This window comes from Scomber japonicus, chromosome 13 (genome assembly GCF_027409825.1).
Source record: "Scomber japonicus isolate fScoJap1 chromosome 13, fScoJap1.pri, whole genome shotgun sequence".
In the NCBI taxonomy this organism is placed as follows: domain Eukaryota; kingdom Metazoa; phylum Chordata; class Actinopteri; order Scombriformes; family Scombridae; genus Scomber; species Scomber japonicus.
The window spans coordinates 14,388,847-14,416,832 of record NC_070590.1 but is presented as its reverse complement, the minus strand read 5'-3'; the positions used below and the strand labels follow the sequence as shown (position 1 = coordinate 14,416,832).

At 39.8% G+C, this 27,986-nt stretch overlaps 1 protein-coding gene across 1 annotated transcript; it reads left to right on the top strand.

Moving 5' to 3' along the window:
• The first annotated feature begins 99 nt into the window (after positions 1–99).
• On the top strand, positions 100–27,986 carry crebrf (creb3 regulatory factor). The gene is made up of 10 exons (XM_053331343.1): positions 100–214; positions 9,726–9,971; positions 12,501–12,626; positions 16,737–16,912; positions 19,490–20,634; positions 20,766–20,963; positions 22,671–22,860; positions 22,984–23,057; positions 23,453–23,572; positions 24,361–27,986. Exons 2-10 carry the CDS (start codon positions 9,963–9,965, stop codon positions 24,477–24,479), a joined length of 2,157 nt encoding a protein of 718 aa, XP_053187318.1. The 5' UTR covers positions 100–214; positions 9,726–9,962; the 3' UTR covers positions 24,480–27,986.

Below are 27,986 nucleotides of genomic sequence, written 5' to 3'. Positions count from 1 at the left end.
CCTCGAGCTCTGCTCCTATTGGCCTCGCAGCGCACCACGTGGTCGGGCAGTCACGCGCTTTCCAGGAACCCGTCAGGAAGAAGAAAAACAAAACAAACCCGAAAGAGCTGCAACAGCGTGCGGACTCCATTGAAAATGGGGCATTAAAACCTCCAACACGGGAGAGCACACGAGGTCCAACACGGAGCCAGACGTATGCATGGCCGTCCTTAAAGTGAGTAGGCCAGGTATCGGGTCGTTTCTGCGGGGAAAAGTATGTGTTTTCACGTCAGCGGAAGGATTAGCCGTGAAGCTAACAGCAGGTCGGTTGTTGTTGTCGGGCTTCAGCTGGGATGAGGAAGGGGGCGGACGGAGGCCATACTGACTGTGAGCTGAGGCAAGACTCAGTCATTTCTTCATTAAAAAACACATTTAAGACGCAAATAAACACGATTATCATTCACTACGCGTTATCAGGACGTGTTTAATGTTAACCGACGTGCAGAAATGTGGCTAGGCGAGACACATTTAGGTCACAATGACACCTTGCTGTCTTTTATAAATGTATATTTTCAGTAAATGGCTTGTTTAGTGTCTTCTTAAGTGGGTTTAAATGTGTAACTCAGTGTCATGATGGTTATAGTTGCACTTATCTCTACTTTAAAACTACCCCCCAAAAAAATCACGAGGTACGTCCTTAAAAATACAGCCACAACAATGTTTATAGTCTAATATCTCAGTTTGCCAGAGCTACAGACTGTGTGACAAACTGTGTTCATGGTAGTAAAAGCCTCAGTTTGCCAGTGAAATGCTCAACAGTGAGTTTCTTTTTTTGAGCCTCTCGGGAGGTACACGCCCCCCAACACCAAACACATCCACAGCTGCTGGAGTGTGTTGTGAAGCAAATACTACACTCATGTTTCCACTGAGGATATATACGTGTTAAATATCGATGCATTTGGACGATAGATTAGCTTATATTTTCACACCCAGACAACATGCTGTAGTTTTGGGGAGATAAACCGTGGATTTGGCGTTTTTCTTCTTCGGTAAAATGTAAAGAGATGTCACTGGTAGGTGTATAATCCCGTTTTACGTTCACGTTTTGTGGTCGGTGGTAAATTTGACTTTAAATATATCTTAAATATAGCTATCTAGGCCACGGGCATGTAGGCCTCCAACTTGTTTATCTTCTGCCTCAACCTAGATTGAAAACGGGCTGTTTATTATGAAGCAGCTCTTGTGATTGACAGCCGCGGTGGCCACTCAGACACGCCCGGAGGCGGGACGTGGTCTCCTCTCGACCAATAGGCGCGGAGGATTACGTGGGTGTTGGCACAGAGGGTTAGACTGAGGCTTTGTTTTGCTTTGCTGAGGATCTGTGATGAGGAGTGCAGAGACTGGGCAGCTAATGGTGACATTTATGACTTTACTGGCTTTATCATGGTTAATTTGTAATCCATACCTGCCTGTTAGATGGTGATGATTGTCATGATGTAAAAGTTCAGGTTGTACTTCTCCAAAACAGGTACATTTATCATAGATAGATAGATAGACAGACAGACAGACAGCAGACAGACATACAGATAGATGGATAGATAGATAGATAGATAGATAGATAGATAGATAGATAGAGTACTTTATTAGAAATGCAGGGATGTAACTGCATGTTTTTTGTAAAAAGATGGAGTTATAATACTTTAATATTTTCTGTTTCTACCCCTGTTTCATATCTTTTTGTAGTGTTTGTGTTTTTATTGGCAGTGTGGTTTACTTCATTTACATAAGGTTTTGGGATGATGCTACGCTCACTATGCCTTCATTAGCAGTTGCGCCATCTTCCTGTATTAAAACTAATCGTCGATTCCTATTGTTTTATATAACAGCAAAGGATGAACATACATGTCAAGTCATCACATTCATCATAATTTAAATATTTTACAATTTCGCCCAAGTATAATTATTTTTTGCTGTCATAATTCGTTGCAGCCTCGTCCAGCCATGTGCATACAGCAGAGATACTCACATGGAAACTGAAACAATTGACACCAGTAACAATACAGAGGAAACCAGTAACACAAACAAGGAGCCATGTTGAGTCTTATTGAAATAGCACAAACACTGAGAACATGTAGCCTTCTCATTCACAAAGCAACTTTCACTTTGCTAAACTGCTGCAGTTTTTATACCCAAAGCCATCCTGTTATATTGATAGTCAACTTGAGATTATGATAAGCTTATTCATATATTGGATTTGACTGACGTGTTTGCCTTATGAGTATCACATATTTTTCTTTTCTTCCCTGACAGAAGTCTGTCCATCTTGTTTTGCATTCTGTGTAAATCTTTCTAACCTTGTCTGCATCACAGATCTCTTCTTTCTTCATCAGTCACAAGTGAACCAGATGAATTGACCTTTTTCCTCAGTAGACATTTTCACTCATCGTAGCAGGAAATGCACAGGTGGAGCTAATGACATTAACGATGGCTCCACTCCAGCTATTTATGCAATGCAGCTATAAATAATGTTATTAGTTACACTTGTGTTTGACAAGTCAAGATGTCTGCTGTGAAAGAGGTTTATAACCTAGTTTAGGACCCACTGGTTTGCAGTAATTCCCCTGTAGACACAGTCATGTTACAGACCCGCTGTAGACTCGAGTAAGACATCTGAAATGAAGAATGCAGCAGCTTGTGACACTTATTCATTGCAGCATTGAACTCATGCTTGTGTACTTTAAACCTATACCTAAACATTTCTGAATGTATGGCGACTAAGCAGTAATGAATTTAACGACTTAAGAGTTGTTTATAGTGCAGTACACTGGTGCAGTGACTGCTCAGTGAACTGAAGAATTTGCACTTGTAGTGCATCTTAGTGACTGAGTGGGCTGATCTTTCTAACCACAATAACCTCTAACCATCCCCTCACTGAACATGCAGGGTTCAGACTTGCTCTGTGATATCTGTTGTCATCCATTTTTCTTCATCTTTTCTGTCATGTAGGGCTGGCTGATCACTCAAATCATGGAATCATAAAATAGTAAGAATATTTTTTGTGATATAGTATAAAGTCCCATATGAAACTAGAGTTATCAAACTGATGTTTCAATCAATGACTACATAAATTAATCATTAAAAGCCTGCTGACCTTCAAGCACTAAATTGGCTGCTAGTAAGCATCCATATTCTGTTTGCCTGTTGCACCACTGTAACACACATTTAGGATTTGTGGATTAATAAGATGTCACGATGCCTTTAAAGATTCTCACACGTCTTTTTTGAGTAAACAGGCTGGCATCATCTTCTTGTTATCTCTTAAGGGATCAGGGACCAACTGGTATCAGTAGGCAATTCATCCCAAATAAGACACTAGTGATTGGCCTACTTGGATCACGTCCAATGTTGTGAGGCGGAGACTGTGAGCTGTTTGCATGATAGTGGAGATATGAGTTGAGTGCAGCACAGTCACAACTAAAGTGCTCTTTTTGTTAAGAGGGGAGCAAACCTACAGTAGTCAGTTGTTGAAAATGAAGATTTGTATTGTTTGCTTTACCAGATGTGATTGTGTATTAAGAGGAATTATGTTTCCAAGTGTGTTCATCAATATATTTAGTCATGCAGTTTATGTTGATTTATGTTTTTTTTTAATGTGGAAATTCCAGCTCTGAACTAGCTACCACGCTATGTGAAGCTCTACATTTCACATTTGTCTATAAACAGTGTATTTTGGGCATTCTTGCTGGATAAATGACAATTGTAAACGCATGATTTTTTTTTAAGCTCAAAAGCTTATTGTTTTGCTTTTTGCCTTCATTTGACAGTCAATGAAGAGAGGCAGGAAACAGAGAGAGAGAGAGAGAGAGAGAGAGAGAGAGAGGAGAGAGAGAGAGAGAGAGAGAGATGAGAGAGAGAGAGAGAGAGAGAGAGAGAGAGAGAGAGAGAGAGAGAGAGAGAGAGAGAGAGAGAGAGAGAGAGAAGAGAGAGAGAGAGAGAGAGAGAGAGAGAGAGAGAGAGAGAGAGAGAGAGAAGAGAGAGAGAGCGAGAGAGAGAGAGACCGAGAGAGAGCGAGAGGGGACGACATGAGGCAAACCCTCCCCGAGAGTCGAACCGTGGATGTTGCGGTCATGTGGTAACGCCTGCCAACGGGGGTAAAGCAGATGATTATCAACCTTGCATTTAAATGTCCTTGTTACTTGACTGATTGATTAATCCACTAATTTAAGAATGGTTGAAACACATTTCTATCTATTAGCTCATACTGTGGCTCCAGCTGATGCTCATATTTGTAAAGCACAGAGACAAAGAAGACAAAGACAGAGATGTTGTGGGAGTCCACTTTGACTTTATCACAGTCAGCCGCATGGGTGAACCCGACACCGGCACAGAAAATCGTACATTTGTAGAGCGATTGCTTTGTGAGCACAGATGTCAGAGTTTGTTTGCAAAAGGATACTAAAACGAACAAAAGCACATTTTGTGAGTTGTATTAGAAGACATTTGATCTATCCAACTTGTGAGCTACAGCAGTTGAGAGTGATGCAGCCACAGCACAAATAGTCAATCAAATTACTGATGGTAAAGGGGCAGTGTCATTACCCCAGCTGAATGGATAAAGCTGTTTCAGACCCAAGTAAAAATGTCTTTGCTCAGTGCACCTCTGAGATTTAAACATGATGCTGCAAAAATTCTGTCTTGTGGAGCAACTTCTGTTTTCATCAGTGCATCTTGCATGTCTTTCTTAGAGGAACTTTAACTATGTGTTTGTCATAATCTTTTAAAATCTTGACAAGTAAGTCTGGAGAAAATCTGAACCTTTGAACGTTGACCTAAGCTCACAGTTCGGACCGCTGTGACCCTAAACTGAGCTAAATCCCGAAGTATAAGGGCTAAAGAAAAAAACTAATGCTGGCGTTTTTATCGCTGACCTAAGTCGGACCAAGGCTTGAGAGAGAAATTCAGCTCCAGCCTTTCAGGGCTCGTCAGACACAGTCATAAATCTGACTCTACATCATTGAGCGCTGAGATATATTATATTAAATTCTGCTACTGGAAAATATTTGACGCAGATTTGAGTGGAGAGGTGAGGAGCACTGTGATTCATTTTCCGCATGTTTGTAAGATCCCCGGTCGTGAACGCACATAGCTTCTGTTTCCTCCTGTGATAGCAGAGAGTCTGGATTAACACTGTTGTGTTCAGGCCGTATGTTTCCTTATTCTGCTTCGGCTACAAGCGAAACCAGACTCGGCTGCTCTGGAAGGAAGTACACACTGAGATATAATAAATAACACGCCGCCAAATATACAGTATGTGTGTTAGTCATGTATATTTCTCCGCCTTCTCGGAGTTGTGTGCTTACATGGGCCTCGGTGATTGTAGGTGTTGCTGTGTATAATGTACATCTGTGTTTTCTGCCACTTCCTGTCTCTATGTAAAGCGAATTTACACAGGGGACAGATCTCAGAGGTGAGAAGTTCATTTGAATCAGTCAGCACTCGGTGAGAGGAAGTTATGCCCCCCCCCCCCCCCCGCCTCAGAGGAGTGTGATTGGTTTGCGTTAAGTGTGTCAGCTGTTCACTGCAGGGTTCATGTCTCCATGCAGATTTTTTCTTTGCAATGCAAAAGCAGCAAAGGGACCAAAGATCAGCCCATGTTTTGCGGTCAATAGGTCGCAGGAAAACGAAAGGATGAAAATAGGTGTGAGGATCGAAGGGACGATTAAAGACACCAGGAAAGATGCCAGGAAAGATGCCAGGAAAGATGCCAGGAAAGACCTGCGGATGTGAGGAAAAACTTGGTGTTTTCTGAACGTATGATGGGGACGGGGACTGGAGTGCACCACAAATTTCTCTGATACTTCCTGCAGCCACTGGTTAGACTGTGTTGCTGTACATTTTGCTGATGAACTTAGTGGACAATGAAGAGCATTGTGCTCATCATTTAAAAGCACACAGACAGACAAATATTTACACATTCATTCATTACCAAAAGATCCGCCTCTGCAGCAAGAGCAACATAACACTCTGGTTTCTTCCTTACATGTCACTGGTCACATGAGATTGATTATGTGTAATCGCTGAAAAACCAGCGATCTTGTGTCTATCATTGATTACCTCCATCATTCGTTTGACTAACAAATACAAATATCAAGACTGTTCACGTGCAGCATTTCAGGTCAGTGAATACTCACAAATTCAAGCGTCTATTTCCTGTTTCTGTGTGATGGTGAGCAGGCTGCCGTGGTTTTGCAGGTCAGATTTCACCTGTTGTTCAACTCTGGGTGGATGTGAAACACTGCTGCACTATGTTTGGAAATGGAGAAGTTATTATTCCACCACAATTTTTGCGCATTATCACTCTACCAGACTAAAAACTGTAGAGTCATTTTTATACAGTGTTTACAGTTTGAGATCGCTTTGATTGATTTCTTTTTGTTTATTACCTGCACCAGAAATATAATTGGAAATCATGTTAAATCCAATTACTGTATTAAGTCTGTAAATGCCTTCAGAATAACATCAGGGGTCCGGATCATGAAGAAAGTTCAATGTAATCTTTCTTTTGTGTCACCCAGCTTCAGCATTTGTTGAGCCTGGATTACTGATATCATGAAGTTGGTTAACAACTTGCCTTTTCTTTTTTTAAACTTTTGTTTATTGTCTTTTCATATAAAGCAACAACATTACACAAAACTAACAGTCCCTTCACATACAGTATATTAACAGTAATACCACTTAATAATAGAAGAAAAAATGAATGAATATAATATATATTTAAATTAAAGATAGAAAATAATAAATAACAAAAGTAAAAAATAAAAAATAAAAACAGATAAAAAATAATAAAGGCTCGTATATGAGTATCAACAAGACCAGAATAAATGAATCAGTGACCTAACTTTATCTCCGGGATTGGTTGAATCTGACCCTTAATATTCTGTTCTCTATTTCCACTTTCTTTGTTTTTCCCCATAAAAAATAAAATAAAATAAAATAATAATAAGAATAATATTTATCATTATTATTATTCTTTTCTCCCTGAACAGATCTCGATAAATGACATTTGATAAGTACCATTTTCCATTTCTAATTTTAAGTCTAAGGGACCATCTTAACTTTGTTGGGTGATTCAATGTCATTAGAATTATTCATAAAAGGTTGCCATATTTTGTAAAATTTATCTTCCCGCTTTTTCAGAGAGAATCTAATTTTCTCTAATTCCAGGTGTTTCATTACATCCCTCATCAGGTTTAGATGTGTTGGAGCAGTCTTCTGTTTCCAGTTTAGCAAGATCAGTCTTTGCGCCAGTAGGCAGACAGATAACACCATACCACGTTCCATCCCGGTTTCTATCCCATTAGAGTCTACTATTCCTAGAATTGTTGTCAAAGGGTCTAAGTCTAAGGGTCTTTTCAGAATTTTTGTCAAGACCTGAAATATATTTCTCCAATAGTTTGATATCCTTGGACAGTTCCAGAACATATGAGCTAATGATGCAGGGCTATGAAGGATCTATTTCTGGGAAAATGTTATTAAGTTTTTTGTTTCGACCAATGTAGACGCCGGTGAGTTATCTTAAATTGTAGAAGAGCATGTCTCGCACAGACTGAAGATTTATGAGTCTGTGTGAGAACCGTCTGCCATTGCTCCTCTGTAATCTCCCAACCCAAGTCCTCCTGCCATGCCAATCTCAGATGGTCCATGGTTCTTGTGGATGTCAGCTGAGACAGTTTTAAAAAAAAATATGTCCTTTCTTGTAAGGATATAGTGACAGAATCGATTCCATTGAGGACTCACATGGAGCGTTAGGATACAATGGGTTATTTTGTCTAATAAAATTCCATACCTGCAAATATTTAAAGAAGTGTGACTGAGGTATGTTGTATTTCCTCTGCATCTGTTCAAATGTTGGAAATACCTTATTCATATATACATTCACATATACATATACAAGCTACGAATTCCTTGTCTATACCAATCATCGAACATTGTATTGTTGAATGAAGGTGGGAAGGAGTGATTTTTAATTAGAGGACTTTGGAGAGAAACAGCTTGCCATCCATACAATTTCCTGATGTGACACCAAATCTTTAGTGTATGAGAAACTACAGGATTGTCTAATGAGTTGGGGCATACAGTAGGTAGGGCTGTTAACTGGCTTTTAACTCAGAAACACGCTGTTTGTGCACTTATGATATGCAGCTGTAATCGTTCATCCATCACGCTGTTAATGAAGTCCTGTTGTAAACCCAGATGTGGTTGTTTGGTTGTGGAAACATGCCTTCTATCTCTGACATAATTATCGTGTAGGTGAAGTGATGTTACTGACCTTTAAAATGTTATGCTCTTAATAAGTGAGGACAGTGATCTAACTGAGGGTTTAGTTCACTAGTTGATTAGTTGATCTGCAAACGATTTTGATATTTCATTATTTGTTTTTGAGTTTATTTTCTTAAGACAAAATGCTAAAATTCTTTGTTTCCATCTTCTTAAATGTGAATATTGTTTTGGTTTCTTTCATCCTTTCTGAAACTGAATATCTTTGAGCTTTGTGAAATTGACCGAACAACTTATCAATTACTCGAGAAAATAATTATCAGATTACCTGAATATGAAGTTAATCTTTCCTCAGGCTGACCAGTGCTCAGGTGGTCGACAGGTTTTGATCTGATCTTCTGAACAGCGTATGTATCCATGACGACTAAGCTGGTGTTTAGTCGGTGCTGTGGACTAGATGGAGAGCATGAAGTTGTAGATGGAGACTCAATGCCCAGGCTCCTATCCCGTTGTTAACCATAAACAGGGCCAAACAGACTTCTGGAGCAAACTGGGAAGTGTTTTTTGAAGCACTTGGAGAAAGTTTCCATTGATGTGTTCCTTCATAAGATACAGAAGCTGTTTATGTGTCAAACAAAGGTCTGGCTGTTGTTGTAGTAGTTGAAAAGAGCCGGTATGCACTATGCAGGGAAAAAGGGCTTTTCTACCTAGTTTCAGTTTTGATTCACGATGTACTGCACCAAAAAAAGGGTTGAGTTAACATCAAGTTCATAAGTGACCCAGCAACTGAAATTAAATTCCCATTTCAGTGAGGAGAACAGGACGAGATATGTTTTGCTTTTTAGTTTAATAATCATCTGCTCTATGAAACTGGCATCAACTCAACAACAGTTTTGCTTTCTGATAGTTCATCTTTTTTCCCTTCATGTGTTTGTGACATCTGAATGTTACTGAACATGTACAGTAACCTGTTGCTGTGTGTGGGACTAATAATCCTGATTCATAATCTTTACCACAGTATTTAGTGTTTTATACATATATTTTTTTTGACTTCTCTCTCCCATTTTTAATCTGCTTTTATCTGTTTTAATCTGTTTTGTGTCAGACATCTTCATTATATGTTGTGACAATCAGTGGTTTGGTATATTGAATTTCAAATGTCATTAGTGAAAAATAGAGGTATTGACTCCCAACATATTTAGGCACCTGTTGCTGAATAATAATAAAACCAATATATTTTCACATTTTAGAATTTAAATATTACTTTAATATCATTTTCACCTTTTAATGTGCCATTTTATCATTCTTGGAACTTTTTATTGAACATTAAATTATGGTTTTAGTTCATTCTTTTTTGCATTGTTTGCAGAATTGTTGACGTCACACTTCCTCTTTCAGTTTCTGTGGCGTTATTTGCCTGTTTCTGATCCTAATACACTGTCTCTGTTTTTTTGTTTCTTTTGCCACAGACCTGAAGCATACAGAGAACCTAACAAGACCACAACAGACCAGACCAGGTCGAACCCGGTCACCGAACCTCCACCCCCCTGTCCCCTTTCCCCTGAGCTTTGCAGGCTGCATCATCCACCACTCTGCATTCGTCTCCCTCATCAGGAATTTATTGTGCTGATCAGACAACCTCACACCACTGGGTCTGGAAAGGAGGCCCAGAGGTTCCCCTCGCTGGAACTAAGCTGTGTCTGGCAATGCCTCAGGTGAGAGGGACGAGAGAGGGAGGGGAACATTACTTTCACTGCCACACAGGTAGAAGGGTTTCCTCCTTCTCAGGGCCTGGCCTTTGAGAAAATCATCTGATTATTTCCAGCTGTTGAATACTTACAGAATCAGCCTGAATGTCTGAAACTGTATGGAAAAAACACAATAATATTAATATAGGTATTTCATATTAGACCTACAGAGAGCAATATCTTAGTATTAGTATGTCTTTTTATGTATTTAAACTAAAATGTAACTGACTGACACAAATTAGATAAAAACCTCTCGAAAACTTACATGCACAGTGAACTTTAATTTAGCCTTTTTCTTACACACAAGAGTGACGTTTGAGCAGAAAAATCAACTGGAAGAAAAGAAAAGATGAAATGCAGAGTGACAAGAAAAATACACACCCGTATTTCTGTTCAGTAAGTTACACAAAGTAAAGTTATGTGGTTTGCAAGTACTAACCAATTTCATGAAGTGATCTGTAATAAAACGTCTTGACATCACATTAACATGGAAAGCGAAGGTACATCACAGTCTAGTAAATAAAGGCAGTAATGACTTTATCCAAAGTGTTAACGGGTGATAGTGTTAATAAGACGGACTCAGCAAAAACTAATTATGAAAATTGAAACCTTTTCCTATTGGCTACATGTGTGCATTATCAGAGTAGCAGCACCTTATTAACACACAGTCATCACAGCCATCCACATAATAATTAAAAAACACTAATTAAACACCTGATTCGTTTCGCTGCATTTTGACTATGAATAAAAGGCTTGCTGACCATGAAATTAAGACCTGACGTCAAAACTGTTTTGTTCGCTATGATTGGATAGGGTAAGCCAATCAGGACAGAGTGGGACGAGTCATGCCTTCACCATCCTGGGAAAAAAATATGGCTTCCAGTAACCGGGCAAACAGACAGTATCATGGATGTGAAAGGAAGTCTGGCCTGGGTTCAGTGTGACGTCTGTAGACGCTGCATGCAAACAGCTGCTGGGGCAGATGGGCTAACAGTGAATGAGCTAATGAATGGATGTGTGAGGGAGTTAGCTCTCTGGACCCCTCTAAAAATATGCATGAAATGACGCCGAGTGTTGAGGGTGAACATCATTTTGGATTGAAGTTTTTTTAAATTCTCTGTGGCGCTGAATTAATAGAAACATTATTACATCAGCCTCAGGAGAAGATGATCTGGGCCCCTTAAGTGTTTCTTTTTTTTTCAAATGACGCTGCTCTTCTGTCCTGTCAGCTCCTTGTTTATTACACCATCACCTATATTAGACGTTGCAGTGACATGACAGACAATTACTCAGTAATAAATGGTATCTTACATAAAAATATATTTTAGCTACCTTTCATATCATTTTAAAAGATGCTAGTATAATTCACTCCTATCGTTTTATTAGCTTCTCTGATGTTTGCTAAATTTTAAACTACTGTAGTAAAGTTACAAATGTGGCCTGTTGGTCTGAGGCAAATACAAGTACCGGTAACTGAAAAATATCGTATTTGATTTCATCACCCTCTCCTTGTGATGTGACCTCATGCTTCCTGTTTTCTTTTTCTGTTCATAGTCAGCTGCCAAATAAAAGCAAAATGCTGAAAAAACAGTGAAGTTAAGAGCATTTAGGAATTTGTTGCATATGTCAACCAGTAATTATGAGTTCAGCTTGTTCTGTGCGCATCACAGAGAGATCCGCACATCTACATTTCACCAATTTGGAAAAACTGAACTGTAGGCACTATAAGAAACCTCTGACCACAAAGAATGAATACAGACAGTCATTTTCTCCAAGGCAGTGGGCTTGCTCAATTATTACTCTCTTCTTTTCTTGTCTGATGATCCAAAAACAGTTTAACACCTTGGTGTAAAGTTACATGCTATTGTATTGTGAGCTGCTAACTTCTGCTTGCATGTTTATAACTATGACTTGCCATCACCTCAGTTTACAAGCCATAAGAACTTCTATGATATGTAGTGAGATATTCATCACTCTATGTGTCACTGCTGAGTCACTGTTTCCTCTCTGTGTGAGAAGAAAGGAAGAAAGCCTCATGTTATTGTACTGATAATCACAATATGGACTCCAGGAAGAGCTGCTGTTCTCAAGGCAAATTAATAACAATAAACAATACTGATAATCACTGCATATTCTGCAAACATGAGATTTATTAAAGTTACTTACTATATTAAAATTCATGGCAGACATTCTTTTGATCTGATAATCTCTGACATTAATAGAGTTAAAAATGAATGTAGAAAATAATACAAGTGCTATAATGAATGTACAACTTAATCAACACAATGTAACAAATAATAAAAGTGACACGACAAATAATAGTGTTTCCTATATAATATACTGTCATATATTGTATTACGATATAATACTGCAAATGATAAGATATTTGAGTGAGAAAAGGATCAATAGGAAGGAGGGCAAAGACCAGCAATGGAAGAATCTGAGTTATAAGATTTTGGTTTTGGTGACGTTTCCTTTTTTTCTGTTGCATTGCAGCCTAGCGTCAGTGGGATGGAGCCTCCCTTTGGGGACGACTTTCAGAACTACTCGTTTGCTGACCAGGCCCTGACCAGCACTGAGCTGCTCGCCACGAGCGCTGACCCAGATTTCATGTACGAACTGGTGAGTGTCTGCACACAAACACACACACACACACACACACACACACACACACACACACACACACACACACACACACACACACACACACACACACACACACACACACACACACACACACACTCTCCATTCTCACCAAGGCCGTGCTACAGCCTGGGATCAGGCCTTGCTAACCATCCTTTGAGCCTGACTTCTTTTCCAATCAGTCCCAGCTGCTCATGCTACGCCGAATGAAGAACTTAAGTTTAAAGGGGGCATATTATGAAAAACTCACTTTTCAGTGCTTGTGTGTATATATTTGGGTCTCAGATGTGCCTACTAAGACACAAACTGTGAAATAAGACCCCCCAGTCAGTTTGGTGTGGGCTGACTTGTACTGTGATCTGTTATTCAACAAGTCTTCTTAGGTCACATGGAGCTAAGCTAAGCTAATGGTGAGAAATTAGTGTGTAGTGCTGGGCTGGACCAACAGACAGCTGCGAAGTCCCGGCAAGCTCTGCAGGAGAGAGCCGGCTGGGAAGCAGAGCCAAAGAGTCCTGCTTGCTGCTGCTGTCTTCTAGAGGAATAAAAGCCTGATTCACTGCTCTGATCTGGAGCAGTTCATTTGCGTGAGGAGTTTGTTTTCTAAACTTTTGGGATTAAGTGGATCTTCAATCTCACTTCTCAACCCAGCCGGAGCTAAATTAACCCACCACCTCAGCTGCTCTCATCAATAATAAATAGGGCTGGGTATCGTTTTAAAAAAATTACAATACCAGTACCAATCCAGGTACCCTTAAAGTGATACCAATATCAATTGATTTCGATATCCATCATGTGAAATTGCATAAAATGACACCACCTCTCCACATCTAAATTATATGATTTTTCACAAATGTATTTTGAAAGTTTTCAAATTATTTATATTTATTAAATACAAAAATACTCAAAATCAGCATGTGGGTCACAGCACGCATTAAATAGAAGAGCACTTGCATTGATTGGCTGTGAGCACGTCCATACAAATATTCATATTTTGTAGTCGTGGGTGCAAAAAGGATCAACATCTTTTCATCAGCAGCCACAGAGTTATCATAGCCCTGATTGATCTGAACTTCTTTCAAAAACAAGCATTTTAAAAGTTGTTGGCGTGGATGAATTCAGGATTTTTACAAATTCGACATTATAATGTAGTTATTTCAACATCCTTTTGATCCTTTCAAGTTTATTGAGACTCAAACTGGCTGCTCTGTACAGGGCTGTTTAGACAGGACAAGAAGGCTGCTGTGGTGCTTGATATCAGATACCTTTTAAAGATCACCAGCCCAAACTTCCTCATGCATCATAAAGATAAAAGTACAGTTTCAAGTACATCAGTTTGTTGGCCTTTTTATTGTAGTGGCAGTGTTTCCCGCAGAAAATGTGTTAGTTAAGGTGGTGGATTTAAGATATTCTCTGAACTATATTATATAGTAATTAGTTATTTAGTATACACTTTTGTAGTTTTTGCCTAGTAGTTTTATTCTCTGAACTACAGTCAACTTCTTTTTTTGAAGTTTATACATTTTCAGTTTTTGTTGTCATTATCAAAAAAGTGATAATTCTACTTTGTTTATTACTGAGGTGGTACTAAGTGGTGGTGGTGTACTTGGGTGCATTACATTGAACGGTGTTCTTAATATTTTGCTCTGAGCAGGTTCTGCCTCAGATGATGTAGCTTTATGTTTTAACCAGCGGTCTCTGTTTGTTTCCTTAAACTTAATATCACTGTTAGCGTGTCTGTGTTATGCTAGCGGGAGGTGCAGAGAGAGCTACAGGTGTACTATGTTCAGGGTCGAAGTCAGACAGTCGTACACAGCGGTTCCGGCCAGTCTGAAATTCAGGCCCTGCATATATATATGTATGTATATATCTATCTATATATATATATATATATATAAATATAATTTATTTATTTATTTATTATGAAGATGTTAGTTAAGGTGGCAGGCGTATGTAAAGTGCTATGGGAAACCCTCAGTGGGAAAATAAATGAATAAATTGCTTGTTGATTAATCTTTGGTGTTAATATTATTTGACATTTATTTAACACATGCTTGTCATACTTTATTGGAGCTTTCATCAAAACATTGACTGGCATCAAAGATTACTCAATGCATACTGAAGACTGTTACCCACTTCAGTAGCATCTGTCTCTTCTTTGGCGCTGAGCTGTTGTTTTTGTTTGTGTGCGTTGCCAGAAAAAGAGCAAATCTGGTACAAACTAATCCCTTCAAAGCAACTTGCTGTCTGTGGCACAAAAACACAGACTGATGTTGAAGACACAGCACTGTGAGACATTTAGGGGAGTTTAACAAATACACACAAGAACGCCTACGGACACAGTCTAGACTTGAACCAGCATTCACTGGGCACAGGTCAGTCTGCTTTAATCGTCTCTAATCTGACCAGTCAGCTCTGTGCACACCTGTTTGTGCAGGTGACTACAGCGAAAGCTCTGTTTTTAAAAGTCTCACTGTGTTCATCTCACTTTTTGCAGCTTCCATCTTATTCTCTGTAGTTTGGACTCTATAATTTAAATTCTGAGTAAGGTACTGCTGATGCAAACCAAATATTCCCTGCTACATCACATTTAAAGCTTTCCAATAGCAAACCAGTGTTTGACTTTTCTTGCAAATGAATCACTGATTTAGTGATACTAGAGTTTTCATTATCAGTGTTAAAATTGGTCTACACAACAGGATATAGAAATACTTTTTCAGCTTCAAATATAGCACTATAACACAGTACAAGCAGAAACACAGCAAACACATTCTCAACAAGCACTTTTTAAAATTCAAATGAATAAAACACTACAAGTATTGCATTCAAAAGTTTTACACAAACTTTTACTCATACTAGAAGTGAGAATTTGATGTATCTCCGTGCCATTAAAAAACTGCAAATAAAGATTTGCATGTCGTTGGCTCAGCTGCCAGTGGGCATTTCAAACAGAGAGACCCGTGCATAATTGTTTAGCAGCAGTGTGACACTTGCCAGGCTCACAGCTCACCTGTCACCACTCACGCTGTCAGCTGCAGGTGCCTTCCTCAGTTTACTTACTGCTGTAGACTAAACAATAGAGATTCACTGTCTCGCTCTCAGTTTCTTGTGCCACAGTTAAACATTAATGGGATGATGAAGTAGGGCAATTTTCTAGTTAGTTTCCACTGCAAACAGAGTTAAGGAACAGATTCTGTGAGGATTTTTAATGTATGTAAACTTGGCACAAGAATTTCTTCATGTGGACTTTGGACAACGAGCAGATCCACATCACTTACATGTTTTGCTTCAACATAGTCAAATTCAAACCCTTGTGACAGAAAAACTAATTAGAAATGTCCATAGACATTCACATACTAGATGTGCGCTGATTATTTCATAGTGCAATCGTGTTAGCCAAAATTTCCTCATGACAATGATAAAGTTGACCATGTCCAGGACAACATCGTTCAGTGAGCCGAGGCTGCCCCAGAGATGTGCGTCAGGATTGTTATATTGTTACTTTAGGCTGCTAGGAGTTCTGCTTTTATATCCCAGTGTCTAGCTATATACGGTATATACTGTATATATTGTGATATAGTATAATTCCTGCAAAATCAACTGAGAAACTGTTTAGTTTTGGCTAATCAGGCAAATCAACATTCTAATAATAACCAAACAGTTTCTGATGGTGTATCATGCATTGTTATACTGCCACTCTTTTAAAACGTTTTGGGATATGTTTCAGTCTTTAAATAAACCTTCCATATTAGTTTGTCCACTTTCTATCATGATCACTTTGATGAAATGTGTGACATGAGAGGAGCTACTCTCTTGTTACCAGTTATTGTGATATTTGCAGTAAAGGATATACAGTTTTATTCATTACTGGACTATCTTGAAAGTCCAATGAAAAGATTACCTGCAATACACATTTTATTATGTATAGTCATGGAAAGTTTATGGTTTATCGTGTTATATATTGTCCTACTGTAAATATCTTGTGTAAGTTAACAAACCCTCACCACGCACTTCAACTGTAACAACAACAATAGAACATCTTGTAACCCACTGCCTGCTTGACTCACGTCGAACCTTTCCTCCTCTCTGCAGGACAGAGACATGACCCACCGACAGAGCCCCTGTCGGGACAGCGTGGTGGGAGTTGGGGACGGAGGCAAGGAGATGGAGGGCTGTGTGGATCAGCTCATGGGTCTGGGCGAGTGTGAGACAGTCTACAGCAGCTCAGCGTTTGAACAGTGGGACTCCTACTGGGAAGACCTCACCAGGTGCTGAAATAATTTATTTATGAGCTGTGCAGCGTATTTTTAGATCAACTTAAAAACTGCAAAAAGTAAACATGACTTACATAAGACAAACTATACTAAAGAATGTAATGAAACTCAGAGGTTGTGCTGTGTTTCCCCCTTTGCCTAAACTTTCTAAAGCTGGTACTGGCTTACAGTATATTTATTCACTTAATTGTACATAACAATTTAACAACCAGTGCAAGATTGAACAGCAGTCATAAAGGAGCTTCTATTAAGTGTCCGGAGATCTTGGTGAGTATTTTAATTCTTTTAATTCTAACTTTGAAATGAAGGAGAACCTCACAGGATCTGGATAAAGTGCATTGGTGGTATCTAACCGATCCCACAGGATCTGGCATAGAGAAGGTTGTACACTGCTTCAGGTTGACTCAGGATACCTGACATTATGAGATAAGACAGGTGCCTAAAGGTTTTTTATTTGCACCAGAGATCAAAATCACTGGTTGATAATCGTCAAGGCAGGTCATCTCTGTCTGACGCAGATATGACGGCGGCTGAATTGACGCAGGTACTGACTAGGCTGGCAGGCAGGGAGTGGTTTCAAGAGCTAGTAAACAACAAAGCAGCTGGCTGCCGCAGTCCCCTGGGATCTCAGGTGATGCTCCGTCTGTCCTGCAGCGATCCCAAAGCCTTGGTGCTAAAATAGTCTGTGAATTTTCTCTTCTGAGATGTTGAGTGGCAGCTGAGGGCAGACCACAGCCTTTGAAGTGTGAAAGTTGAAGTGGTAGTAGTGCAGTGCTGGCTGTTGCACATTGCTGCTAATAAACGGGGTTGATTGAGGTTGTGCGAAAGTGGAACAGAGGAAAGTACTGTATATTGTGGTAAATGTGTGAGTCATTCTTTTACAACCTTGACTGTCCGGTGAAGTCCTGCACTGTTGTTTGGTCCCTCTGATGTTTCATGGAGTGTTTCTGGGTCAGCAGAAGTCATATACTGTTTGTTTGTTCTGATGTACCTTTGCTCCTTACTGTGGTTTTATAACACAGTAGTTTTCTTCATCTGGCAAGCTTCCTCTCATAAACTGATTAGAGCAGACGGTGTGTGTGTGTGCGCGTGTGTGCATGTGAAAACTTAAACTCTCAGATGAAGGGCTAAGAAGACTGAGCTCTGTTTGCCTCTGAGAATTATTTGTCGGTTGTGGTGTATGATGAGGTTTGACTGCCTTCAGGTTTCCATCACTTGTTACAAAAATTAATGGAACCAAACCAAAATGTGGAGGAAAAACCCCAAACTTGAACATATCCACATTCGCTTGATGGGGTGTGAATTCAGGCACAGATGCACCATTTAAACTGAAATGTGCACAAACTCTCTAATATTACACTATGAATGAAGAAAGTAAAGCCTGACCGATGCTGGATTTTTGGGGGCGATACCAATATTGGGGATGAAATGATCCCTTGCAATGATCCCTAAAATATGGTTACTGGTTCACTGCTTAACAATACATTTTATTGGAATTTAATAATTATAAATAAAAATCACCCAAAGTAAAAAAAGACCCAACAAAAATAATGTTAAACTTGAATTTAGAAGAAGTATCAAATATACATAAAATGATGCCTATATAATTAAAAATATAATAAATATAAAAATATATCAGCACATACTTGACAAAATTTGTAGAAAGACAAGTGGAAGAGTTTCAGTGTTTAAAAGAAATGAGTTCCTGGTAGATTTTGAAATCAGAGTCTTATCCGTATGTACACACTCCACACACGTCAAGTCAGGTTGTGTTGTTAACTAGCAACAGTAATCGAGCATGGTGAATACGACCCATTTCTATTTAACATTCACAGTTTGTGGCTTGTAATCACAGACCACAAAACAATACCAGTAATTAATTAAGTGATTGATGAAGTGCTTCATGCCCAGTGTGAATTCACCTCAAAGCTGTTTTTGATTCACGCTGTACTGTGATGTGATGTTTGAATGTTGTATGACTAGTGCCGCCATGTGACTTGTTCTTGCAGTTTTAAAGAAATGAACTTCCGCATTTACCTGATCTGTCTGGTTCCTTTGTATCAGTCAAACTCTGGAGATGATAGGTTTACCTGTACAGCTTCACCAAACTATTGAATTCATTATTGATCAATCTGCCAAATATTTCATAATCAATTATTCCTTTAGTCTATAAAATAATCTTCTTTTGTCCAATCAACAGTCCAAAAACTTCACTTTAAAATTATATAAAATGGAGAAAAGCTGGAAATTGTATTTCTTTTTGTAATGTCACCCAGAGAAGTGATTAAAAGGATTAAAGAATTATCAAATTGTTGCTGATTAAGTTTCTGTCTTTGACTTATTGATTAATCAACTAATCAACCTTTTTCACAGCTACATCTGTGTGTTCAAATATGCAAAATAAAATGTTCCCTTTAATTAACACATGCTATGAAAAAGAAATGGTCACATTTATTTGTTGCCATCTTCTCTTTCAAGATCCAACGAAAACTGTGAGATGTTTTAAAGGTTGTATACAATGTCAAGACAATGAAAGCTCAGAGTTTCACTGAATGTCTTTGTGCTTCACAGATATACGCGGCTGGCCAGCTGTGACATCTGGGGCACCAAAGAGGTGGACTTCCTCGGACTGGATGACTTTTCTAGCCCCTATCAGGATGAGGAAGTGATCGGCCGAACCCCAACGCTGGCTCAGCTCAACAGCGAGGATTCGCAGCCTGTGTGTGAGGCGCTCTACCCCCCTGTTGACCTGACCTTGCCTGGCCCCCAGCCTCCACTGTCCCAGCTTCCCTGTCACAGTAAGAGACCCCTGATCCCTGGACAAGGATTGGGCCCCGGCATTGCACGGCCCTCCCCGAGTGCCACATCCTCCTCCCGTCCCTCCCGCAGCCTTCTCCCAGACTTCCCTGAAGGCTCCCAAAAAGCCACCAGGCCTGTCCCCTCCAGCACTGAGACTATGGCCAAGACCCAGAGCCATCTCAGTCTCATCCAGGACCACCCCCAAGTTCAAACCAAGACTCAGGGGCATGGAGCCAAGATGGCAGCCCCACCCTCTAACGGCCCTGACTTTGTGCGGAAGGCTAAAGTCCGTGTGAGCGCTGTGCATAAAGCTCAACCCGACATGCCCTCCCCCACTGATTCAGATCCCCCTCTACCACTCTCCCAACCCCAAGATGAGAAAGCCTCCACTTCAGCTAGTGCCACTTTGGTGGGACTTCCTGGTGCCTCAGCCAGTGGCTCTGGTAGCTTTGAGAGGAAGGCGGAGGGGGCAGGGAGACGAGAGTTGCCTGTAGCCTGGTCTGCCACTGTGCCTCAACTGGTCGAGGCGAGCCAGGCACTGGAGGGCAGCACCTCTGGGCTGGTGAGCAGCGGCGATAGCGTGGCAGGAGTTAGTGGTAGTGTTCTGGTTGTCGAGGGCACGGAGAAAAGTAAGGAGGAGGAACACAACTACTCTCTGTTCCTGACCCGTAGCAGACTGGCCAGCAGAGCCCACTCCCAGCTGGAGGAAGACGAGGAGGAGGAGGAGGAGGAAGAGGAAGAGGCAGAGGAGGAGGAAGGCGATGGGTTGGAGCTTGACGACGAAGACCACGATGAGGGTTTTGGCAGCGAGCACGAGCTGTCTGAGAATGAGGAGGAGGAGGAGGAGGAAGAGGAGGAGGATGAAGACTACGAAGCAGACAAAGATGACGACATGAGTGACGCCTTTTCGGAGCCAGGTACAGACCCCTCATCTTAAAGCTTCTGGTTAAAATTTGTAACCAAACATTATGTTGAATAATTGTTACTATTTTCTGTTTTCTGTTGCTCTCTCTTTCCCTCCTTATTCTCCTGTCTTGTTTCCAACCAGGCTGTGACGTGGAACTGATGGAGGATATTAAAGGCCTGACAGCAGGAGTCTCAAGCCGGAAGAGAGGCAAGCGTCGCTACTTCTGGGAGTACAGCGAGCAGCTCACCCCCTCCAAACAGGAACGTATGCTTAAGCCATCTGAGTGGGACAGACATACGCTGCCTAGCAACCTGTACCAGAAGAATGGGCCTCTCCATGGTATGCATATGTACATACAAACACATATATAACTAAACACAAGCTGACTTTGTAGGGTGTAGGCCTCGCTTTAAGACATACCCATGATATTTAATCAAAAACTTAAAAGGAAATATTTTATGACACATAATAAAATATTGATCTCTTTTGGATGATTGTATTTTTTAATTACACTGCATAAATCATATACAGCTTTCAGTGGAGACTCTATTGTGCAAGTCTTTCAGTAGGATTTCTGTGGTTTGGATTTTCCATAACAGCAGCTGTGCACAGCAGGTTGCAGTAATAGTACAGTGATCACATTGAAAATGCGAATTTATAAAAGTAGCATGTCTCATTTCTCACACAAAAGGCACAGACATGTACCTCTTTTTAAAAAGAACCTGTGGAAATTAAAAACACATTAGCCATTTCTACTAGCAGCAAAGCAGCAAAGCATTTCTCTCGCATTCATTTATTAATTTTACGATTTCATTTGGAAATGTCGATGATGACTTATATTGCATTTTTAACATTTAGTAACTGTTTTATAGAGAGAAGAGGAGAAAGAGAAAGCACTTTAAACTTGTGGCATTTGAAAATAATAATATAGCAGTCTAACACGCAGTCTAACACGCAGTTATGTACTACTATTACTGAATTCAAACCGGTATCTCATAACTGTAACCAAAAGGTCAAAATTTAAACAGTTTCTTCCTGACAGATCCAGATTGTCATAGAGTTATTCAGCATCAAATATTATAATAAATAGTAAAAAATACACTCTTATGTGGGGAAAAATCTAATTAATTCTTATGCTCAGTGGCTGAGCACAAAGAATGAGAAAAGAAGAGGCTTTTTGGCTAATGAATAAGCTAGCAAAAGTATTATTTTTTAAAATGTATTATTATTATTATTATTGTTGCATTTTTATACTGACAGGGAATCATAGAGCCTGATTTACTAAGATCCCAAATAGTGGGTATACTAAATTGCGTACGCAGTGCAATAGATTGCGTGTTTCGTTTGCGTGCGTTTTGCGGGTGATTTACTAAGAAAAACTGCATAAATGAAAAGAGGTGCAACAGGGTGGAGACAGCAGTATTTAAATGAGGGTTTTGCGTGTCTGAATGGAGAGTTTGGACGAGCAGAAAGCTGCAAGCGCAAAATGAAATGTGATCAGGTTCTAGTGGAAGAGATTAACAAATATATTGAGTTATAAAAAAAACAAATATTACCAGAGAAACCAACAGGGAGAGTATTTGTGACGAAGTCAATGCTGTTAGTAAAACCAAAAATATTCCACTCCAAAATTGTAACAGGTGGAAAAACTCCGTCCTGTATGTATTCTGTCATTGTGCCTCCGTCTCCTCCTCTCCACAGTGACTGACAGTGACAGTACTAAATGGACAGCGCGTACTATCTTACACAGTTGAAAGACACAAACCTCAGTGCGCCGCGTTAATAGATCAGTTTGCACATTTTTTGTGGGTGATGTCAAGTTTGTGAATGTTTTTAACCATGCAAACCTTTAGTAAATCAGGCCCATAGACTGCAAACAACAAGATGAGAATTGATCCCACAAATTCTGGCAGTATTGGTGCTCCACTCCTCAATGAACTACTGCTGACCAATTTCGTTCCAACTTTTGTGCTGTATGCCTGCTGAAACGTCAAAGATGACATGAGAATGATCTCTAACATCCTTTTTTCATTGGTTGTCATGAAGGAAAATACATGCTGAAGAAGTCTCGTCGCACAGACGTTGAAGATCTGACTCCCAATCCACGAAAGCTGCTGCAGATCGGCACTGAGCTCCGCAAACTGAACAAGGTGATCAGTGACTTGACCCCCGTCAGTGAGCTGCCGCTCACTGCACGACCATGGTCCCGCAAGGAGAAGAACAAGCTGGCGTCCAGGTAAAACATAAAAGAGCTGTTCAGTCGATAATATGTAACAACAATATCAATTTAGAAAATCATGATTCCCAGTGCGTGCTGTTTTTCATGAAAAGATCTAAACTCCTCTGTTGTGTATTGTAGAGCTTGTCGTTTAAAAAAGAAGGCTCAATATGAAGCAAACAAGGTGAAGCTCTGGGGACTCAGCACAGAGTACGGTATGTTATAATGACACTGCACGTGTTTCAGTATTTACACCAAGTTCATCAACGTCTGCATCCATGACTTGTTAGTGATTCTCTATCAAATATGTTCATCTAAATATAACAATAAGAAAGCAGTATGATTATTGTTTTACTTTATTTGTACTTCTCAAAGTATCTGTTTTAAGCTCTGTTACATTTCAAATTAAACGTGATATCTCTTACTGATATCATCAACAAATGGTAACATTTTTTATGTTTGTATTTTTGTTAAAATCCCTAATCTGAATATGAATGCATTATTTGTGTGTGTGTGTGTGTGTGTGTTTGTGTGTTTGTGTGTTTGTGTGTGTGTGTGTGTGTGTGTGTGTGTGTGTGTGTGTGTGTGTGTGTGTGTGGTCCTGGTGTAGATCGGCTGCTGTTTGTGATCAACGCCATCAAGGAGGAGATAGTGGTACGAGTGGAGGACTCTTCTCCGCGTTCAACCAACATGACTGACACCCTGGACAGGCTTATCCAGGAGACACTTGGTGAGAAAGATCATTTAGAAATGTATTTGGACTTTGTGTGTGAACGCACATAATATGTAATTTCTGCCGCTATGGGTCTCCCAATCAAAGTAACAACAAACAACAGAGTCTGATGACGTTGTGAAGTAGTAGTATCATGGGAGTTGTTGACTTCATTCATAAACAACCAGCCTCTCCTGGGTAGGATTACTTCAGTGTTCATTGTTCAGAAGGTTTTTAATGTGAGCTTAATTATCCGTAGAGGGTCTCCTTTCCAAACAAATGGACCTGGTGATTAAAATGGGTATGGGTGTATTATTTTGCATGCATATATCTGTCTGTGGTAGATGACATTGTGGCGGACAACCACAACATTGATGCATGCGTCTTGTGCACATGTACTCTTTGGTAGAGGGTGGAGATTTTGCCATTGACATGGAAACTAAATTAAACTGACCGTTTTCTGATTAAAATGACAGATTTCTCTGAGTTTGAAAATTGTTGGAAACATTTCGGTTTAATCTAAGTACACAACTCAGCAAAATATATAACATAAGAACATATGTATTGTTGTTTTAAGACATTTTAATGCGGAATAATTGCATATTATAGCTTTACATATAGTTTTAATGGAGATTATATTTTATTTACAGAACTAGTACCAATGTCTTGACTAAATTGTTATCAAGTCATTTCTGTTTCTGTTTACAATGACCAAGTTGATTTAAAGATTGTTTCAATTAAGCACAATCAAAAAATGCAGATCAATGACAATACAAATGTATCTCTGTTTGTGTCTTTGTATGCAGTTGCACCACCTGTTGCTGGGCAGACTTCAGACTTTGTCAACAAAATCTTGGAAAACACAGGACGTGGCGATCCCACTGGTGGACTGGTCGGTCTGAGAGTCCCAACCTCCAAAATCTAGACAAACTGCAGGCCACTGAGAGGAGTGGACTAAACATTACCACCGTGCTGTCCCATTGTAACTATGCTCCCCTCTGCATGCCCCTCCAACCCAGACTACATATACATTGTTAGCCACACAAGCACACATACCACTCCATGTGTGTATGTATGTGTGCTTGTTTTAGCCATGCACCTGTATGGCATACACCCTAGCTTTCTGTCTCTGCACACTGTGTGCAGAGTCAGAGCATCACTGTCTCCCAACCCATCATGAGCGTCGGGAAAAGCATCTGTAAAGGCGAGTGATGGTTAGGTGTATAGCTAATAGCACGTCCTAAATCCACTGGTGATTACTAGATGTGTTTAACATAGCATTGTGTAGGGTCGGCTCTGTCGGAGGTCTGCTCCCTGCAGAGCCTGACCATGGCTGAGACAGGAGACAGTCACATGAGTGTAACCACTGGAATACTTTCACAGGTTGTAATGACAGAGGAAGAATTGTTACAGCTTAGAGGAAACCATTAATGGGTAAAAAACCAGTTCCAGTCATCCTTTCCTAGAACATGGCAACACAAATAAACTCCAGGAAATTGTTAAATTGACACACTCAGTAAAGCACTTTGATGACAATAGCTTTGGTTGCCGAGACGGCTGCAGAGAAAAAAAGCAGCGTGCTCCGAGGTGTTACAGGGTGGCAGGAAATATTTTGTATTGAAGGCCTAAATATGTTCATGCCATCCCCTCAGCTCTGCTGTTGTTACCATTTAGCATCTGTAATGCTTGAAACAAAAAATCAGTAGTAGCTTAAAGTTAAAAAATAAGCAACAGCAATCCTGCTGGTCTGAAGTTTGAAGCAGGCAGGAGAACTAATGGCTAATTTTGACAAAAACAACAGGAGGCAGTTGACCGTGTGGAGAGGAAGCGCATATAGTTTGGTGCTTTTTGGCCTTGTGCTGGTTATAACTGGACTGGGTGAATTTGGCATTTTAGCCAGCGTGGGAGCAGACTTGTGAGGAAGATGATGGTGGTGACGTTGATGAAGATGACATAAACAGTGACCCATCTCCTCTTAGAACTGTATATACGTGTTTCCCAGTGGGAAAAAAAGGCACCGACTCCCCTTTTTGTACAGTAGAGTTGACCAGGCTAACAGTTTGGTGTGTTCATACTAGTGTTTGATCAGAGTTCTATTCATTGTGCCTTGTGTATGTATGTGTGTGTGTTTCTGTAAGTCTGAGTGAGTGAATGAGAGGAATTGAGAGAGAAGACATGATTGGTCAGAACTCCCCGAGGTTCAGCCAAGGAGTAGACTGCTTTACAATGAGTGAGATTGTGGATGCATGGAGGGACACACCTGTGGGGTTTGTTGTGTATTTCAGTTGTTTAAAGATATTCTGAATGTACATAAAAAAATGGAAGCTCTCGTTGCGTGATGCCACAGAGTCTGTGTATATAGGAGGGCTCTGCAATAGATTACTTATGGTTTTTGGTACTCTTGTCTTTGGGGATTTGGGGAGGGTTCACAGATATTTTTAGTTTAGAGTTACAAAAAAAATATTTGCACACTATATTTTGATTGTTTTTTGTACCAAAGACACATGCAACGAAATGGCGACCAGCCAGTTAAAGTAAGGTTTTGCACAGCTTACCTGACGCCGTATTGAATGTAAGAAATGTGGGAGGGTCAGGAAACTTCATAGAACTGTGAAATTAGCTTGGGTCCAATTCTGTACAGAAAAGGAACATTCATTAAGTTTTTTAAATCTAAAAAGTTAACCCCATCTGTGGGCTTCTCCAGTAGATTTGTTGCTTAGGAAGCACTTCATTCCTGAACTGATTCCTCCCTCCACAAGCTATTTGTGTTAATGGCGCTATCTAGGACAAAAACCAAGAGCGCTAGTAGATAAGCTATGTTACATTTTTGCTTGTTTGTCAAAATGTCACCAACAATAACCAAAATGTTATGTTCTTATGTCACTTTGTTTGATTTCTGTATGTAGATGAGGTCTAGTTCATCAAAAAAATATTAACTGAATTGTGTTTTAAAGTACTGTATATAGAAACATTAATGATATATCTATCAATGGTGAAATGCCACTTTTCATGACAATTGATTCATTTTTAAGCATGACACATTTCTAAAGCATATCCTTGCATTGAGAAAGTTAGAGGAAAAAACTTAAAAACCAAACAAAAAAAGTTCTTGTTATATTTTTATATTTTAGCTGCCTGCTATCTTTCCTGTTGGTTTGGAGGTATTCATTGGTCAGATTCAGTGGAGGACAAAAAAAAGGAGAAGGGTCTTTAAGAGCAGCCAGTCAATCTGATAGTTCGTACATGACACTTGACCTCTCCTGTCTCCTTGCTGGCTGAGTGAAATACAGAGAATCAGGACTGGATTTATTTAAAACACACAATGCAGCGAAGCCATGGTCTAGTTTGAATGGTCTATAAAGAGAATGAGGACATGCTGTCTTTAGCGAGGACAGTGACGGGTGTGAGAAAGCAAGAAACTCGGAGGACAACAGTGTGGAGGTGTGAGGGCAGATGAGGAACCAGCTGCAGTGTTGTCACAGATGCTGTTAGAAAGCCAAAGCCATTTGAATTTGTCCCAGATTGATCTGAATTCAGCACTGCATGTTGTCATATCCCCTCTTTTAAATCATGAAGTGAGTTGAAATTTGCATTTCCTGGGATTGACATTGCTGCCTTTGAGGTTGTGTCGCTGAATTTTATCTGTGCCTGGCCTTCGGTCCTCAGCTTCCATCCCTCTTGACTAGTCAGAGCAGTATAAACAAAATCACTTTGTTCACCAAAACACACACACACAGTTACAATAATAAGGCCACAAACTGGCACCGTGTTCAACCTTTAACAATGCATGATGCCTGTATGCTTACCTCCCTGCTACCTCCTCAGAGGAAACACTGACATTCCCAGGAATTTCAAAATTCAACCCAAATTCACTCTGTTGGTGGGCAAATGAAACAAAATGCATTTGATGAGGCTGAATTCAGCTTAGTTTGAGGTGAAGAACGTACACCGATGATGGTGATGCAGAGCTGTGGTTTTTCTGTATCGTGACTGAAAAACAGCTAGTGCTACATATATATATATATCTATATATATTTTTACTGTTTTCTGTTCCGTCTAAAAAGGGAGAATTGGTGCTTTTTCTGAAACTAGAACGATGAGTATCCATGATTCTTATTTGACTTCTTAGTCTAGTTGTAGCCGAATGACTTGCTCTCCCCTCTACCGTCCACAGCTATTTTCTTAGTAGTGATTCATTTTTGTAAATAAACTATAATTTAATATGTATCTTCTAAATGTTAGATATATGTATAGAATACTCTATCTTATATGTTTAAAAACAAAAGCACTTTGTCCAAAAAAGGAAAAAACAAACAAAAAGAAAAGCATTTTTTTTCTTCCATTTGCTGCTAAAAGGCCTGGTGTGAATGCTGCAAGTGTACTTGACGACTACTTGCTAGGACCGGTCTATTACCTGACTTGGCTAAGTCTA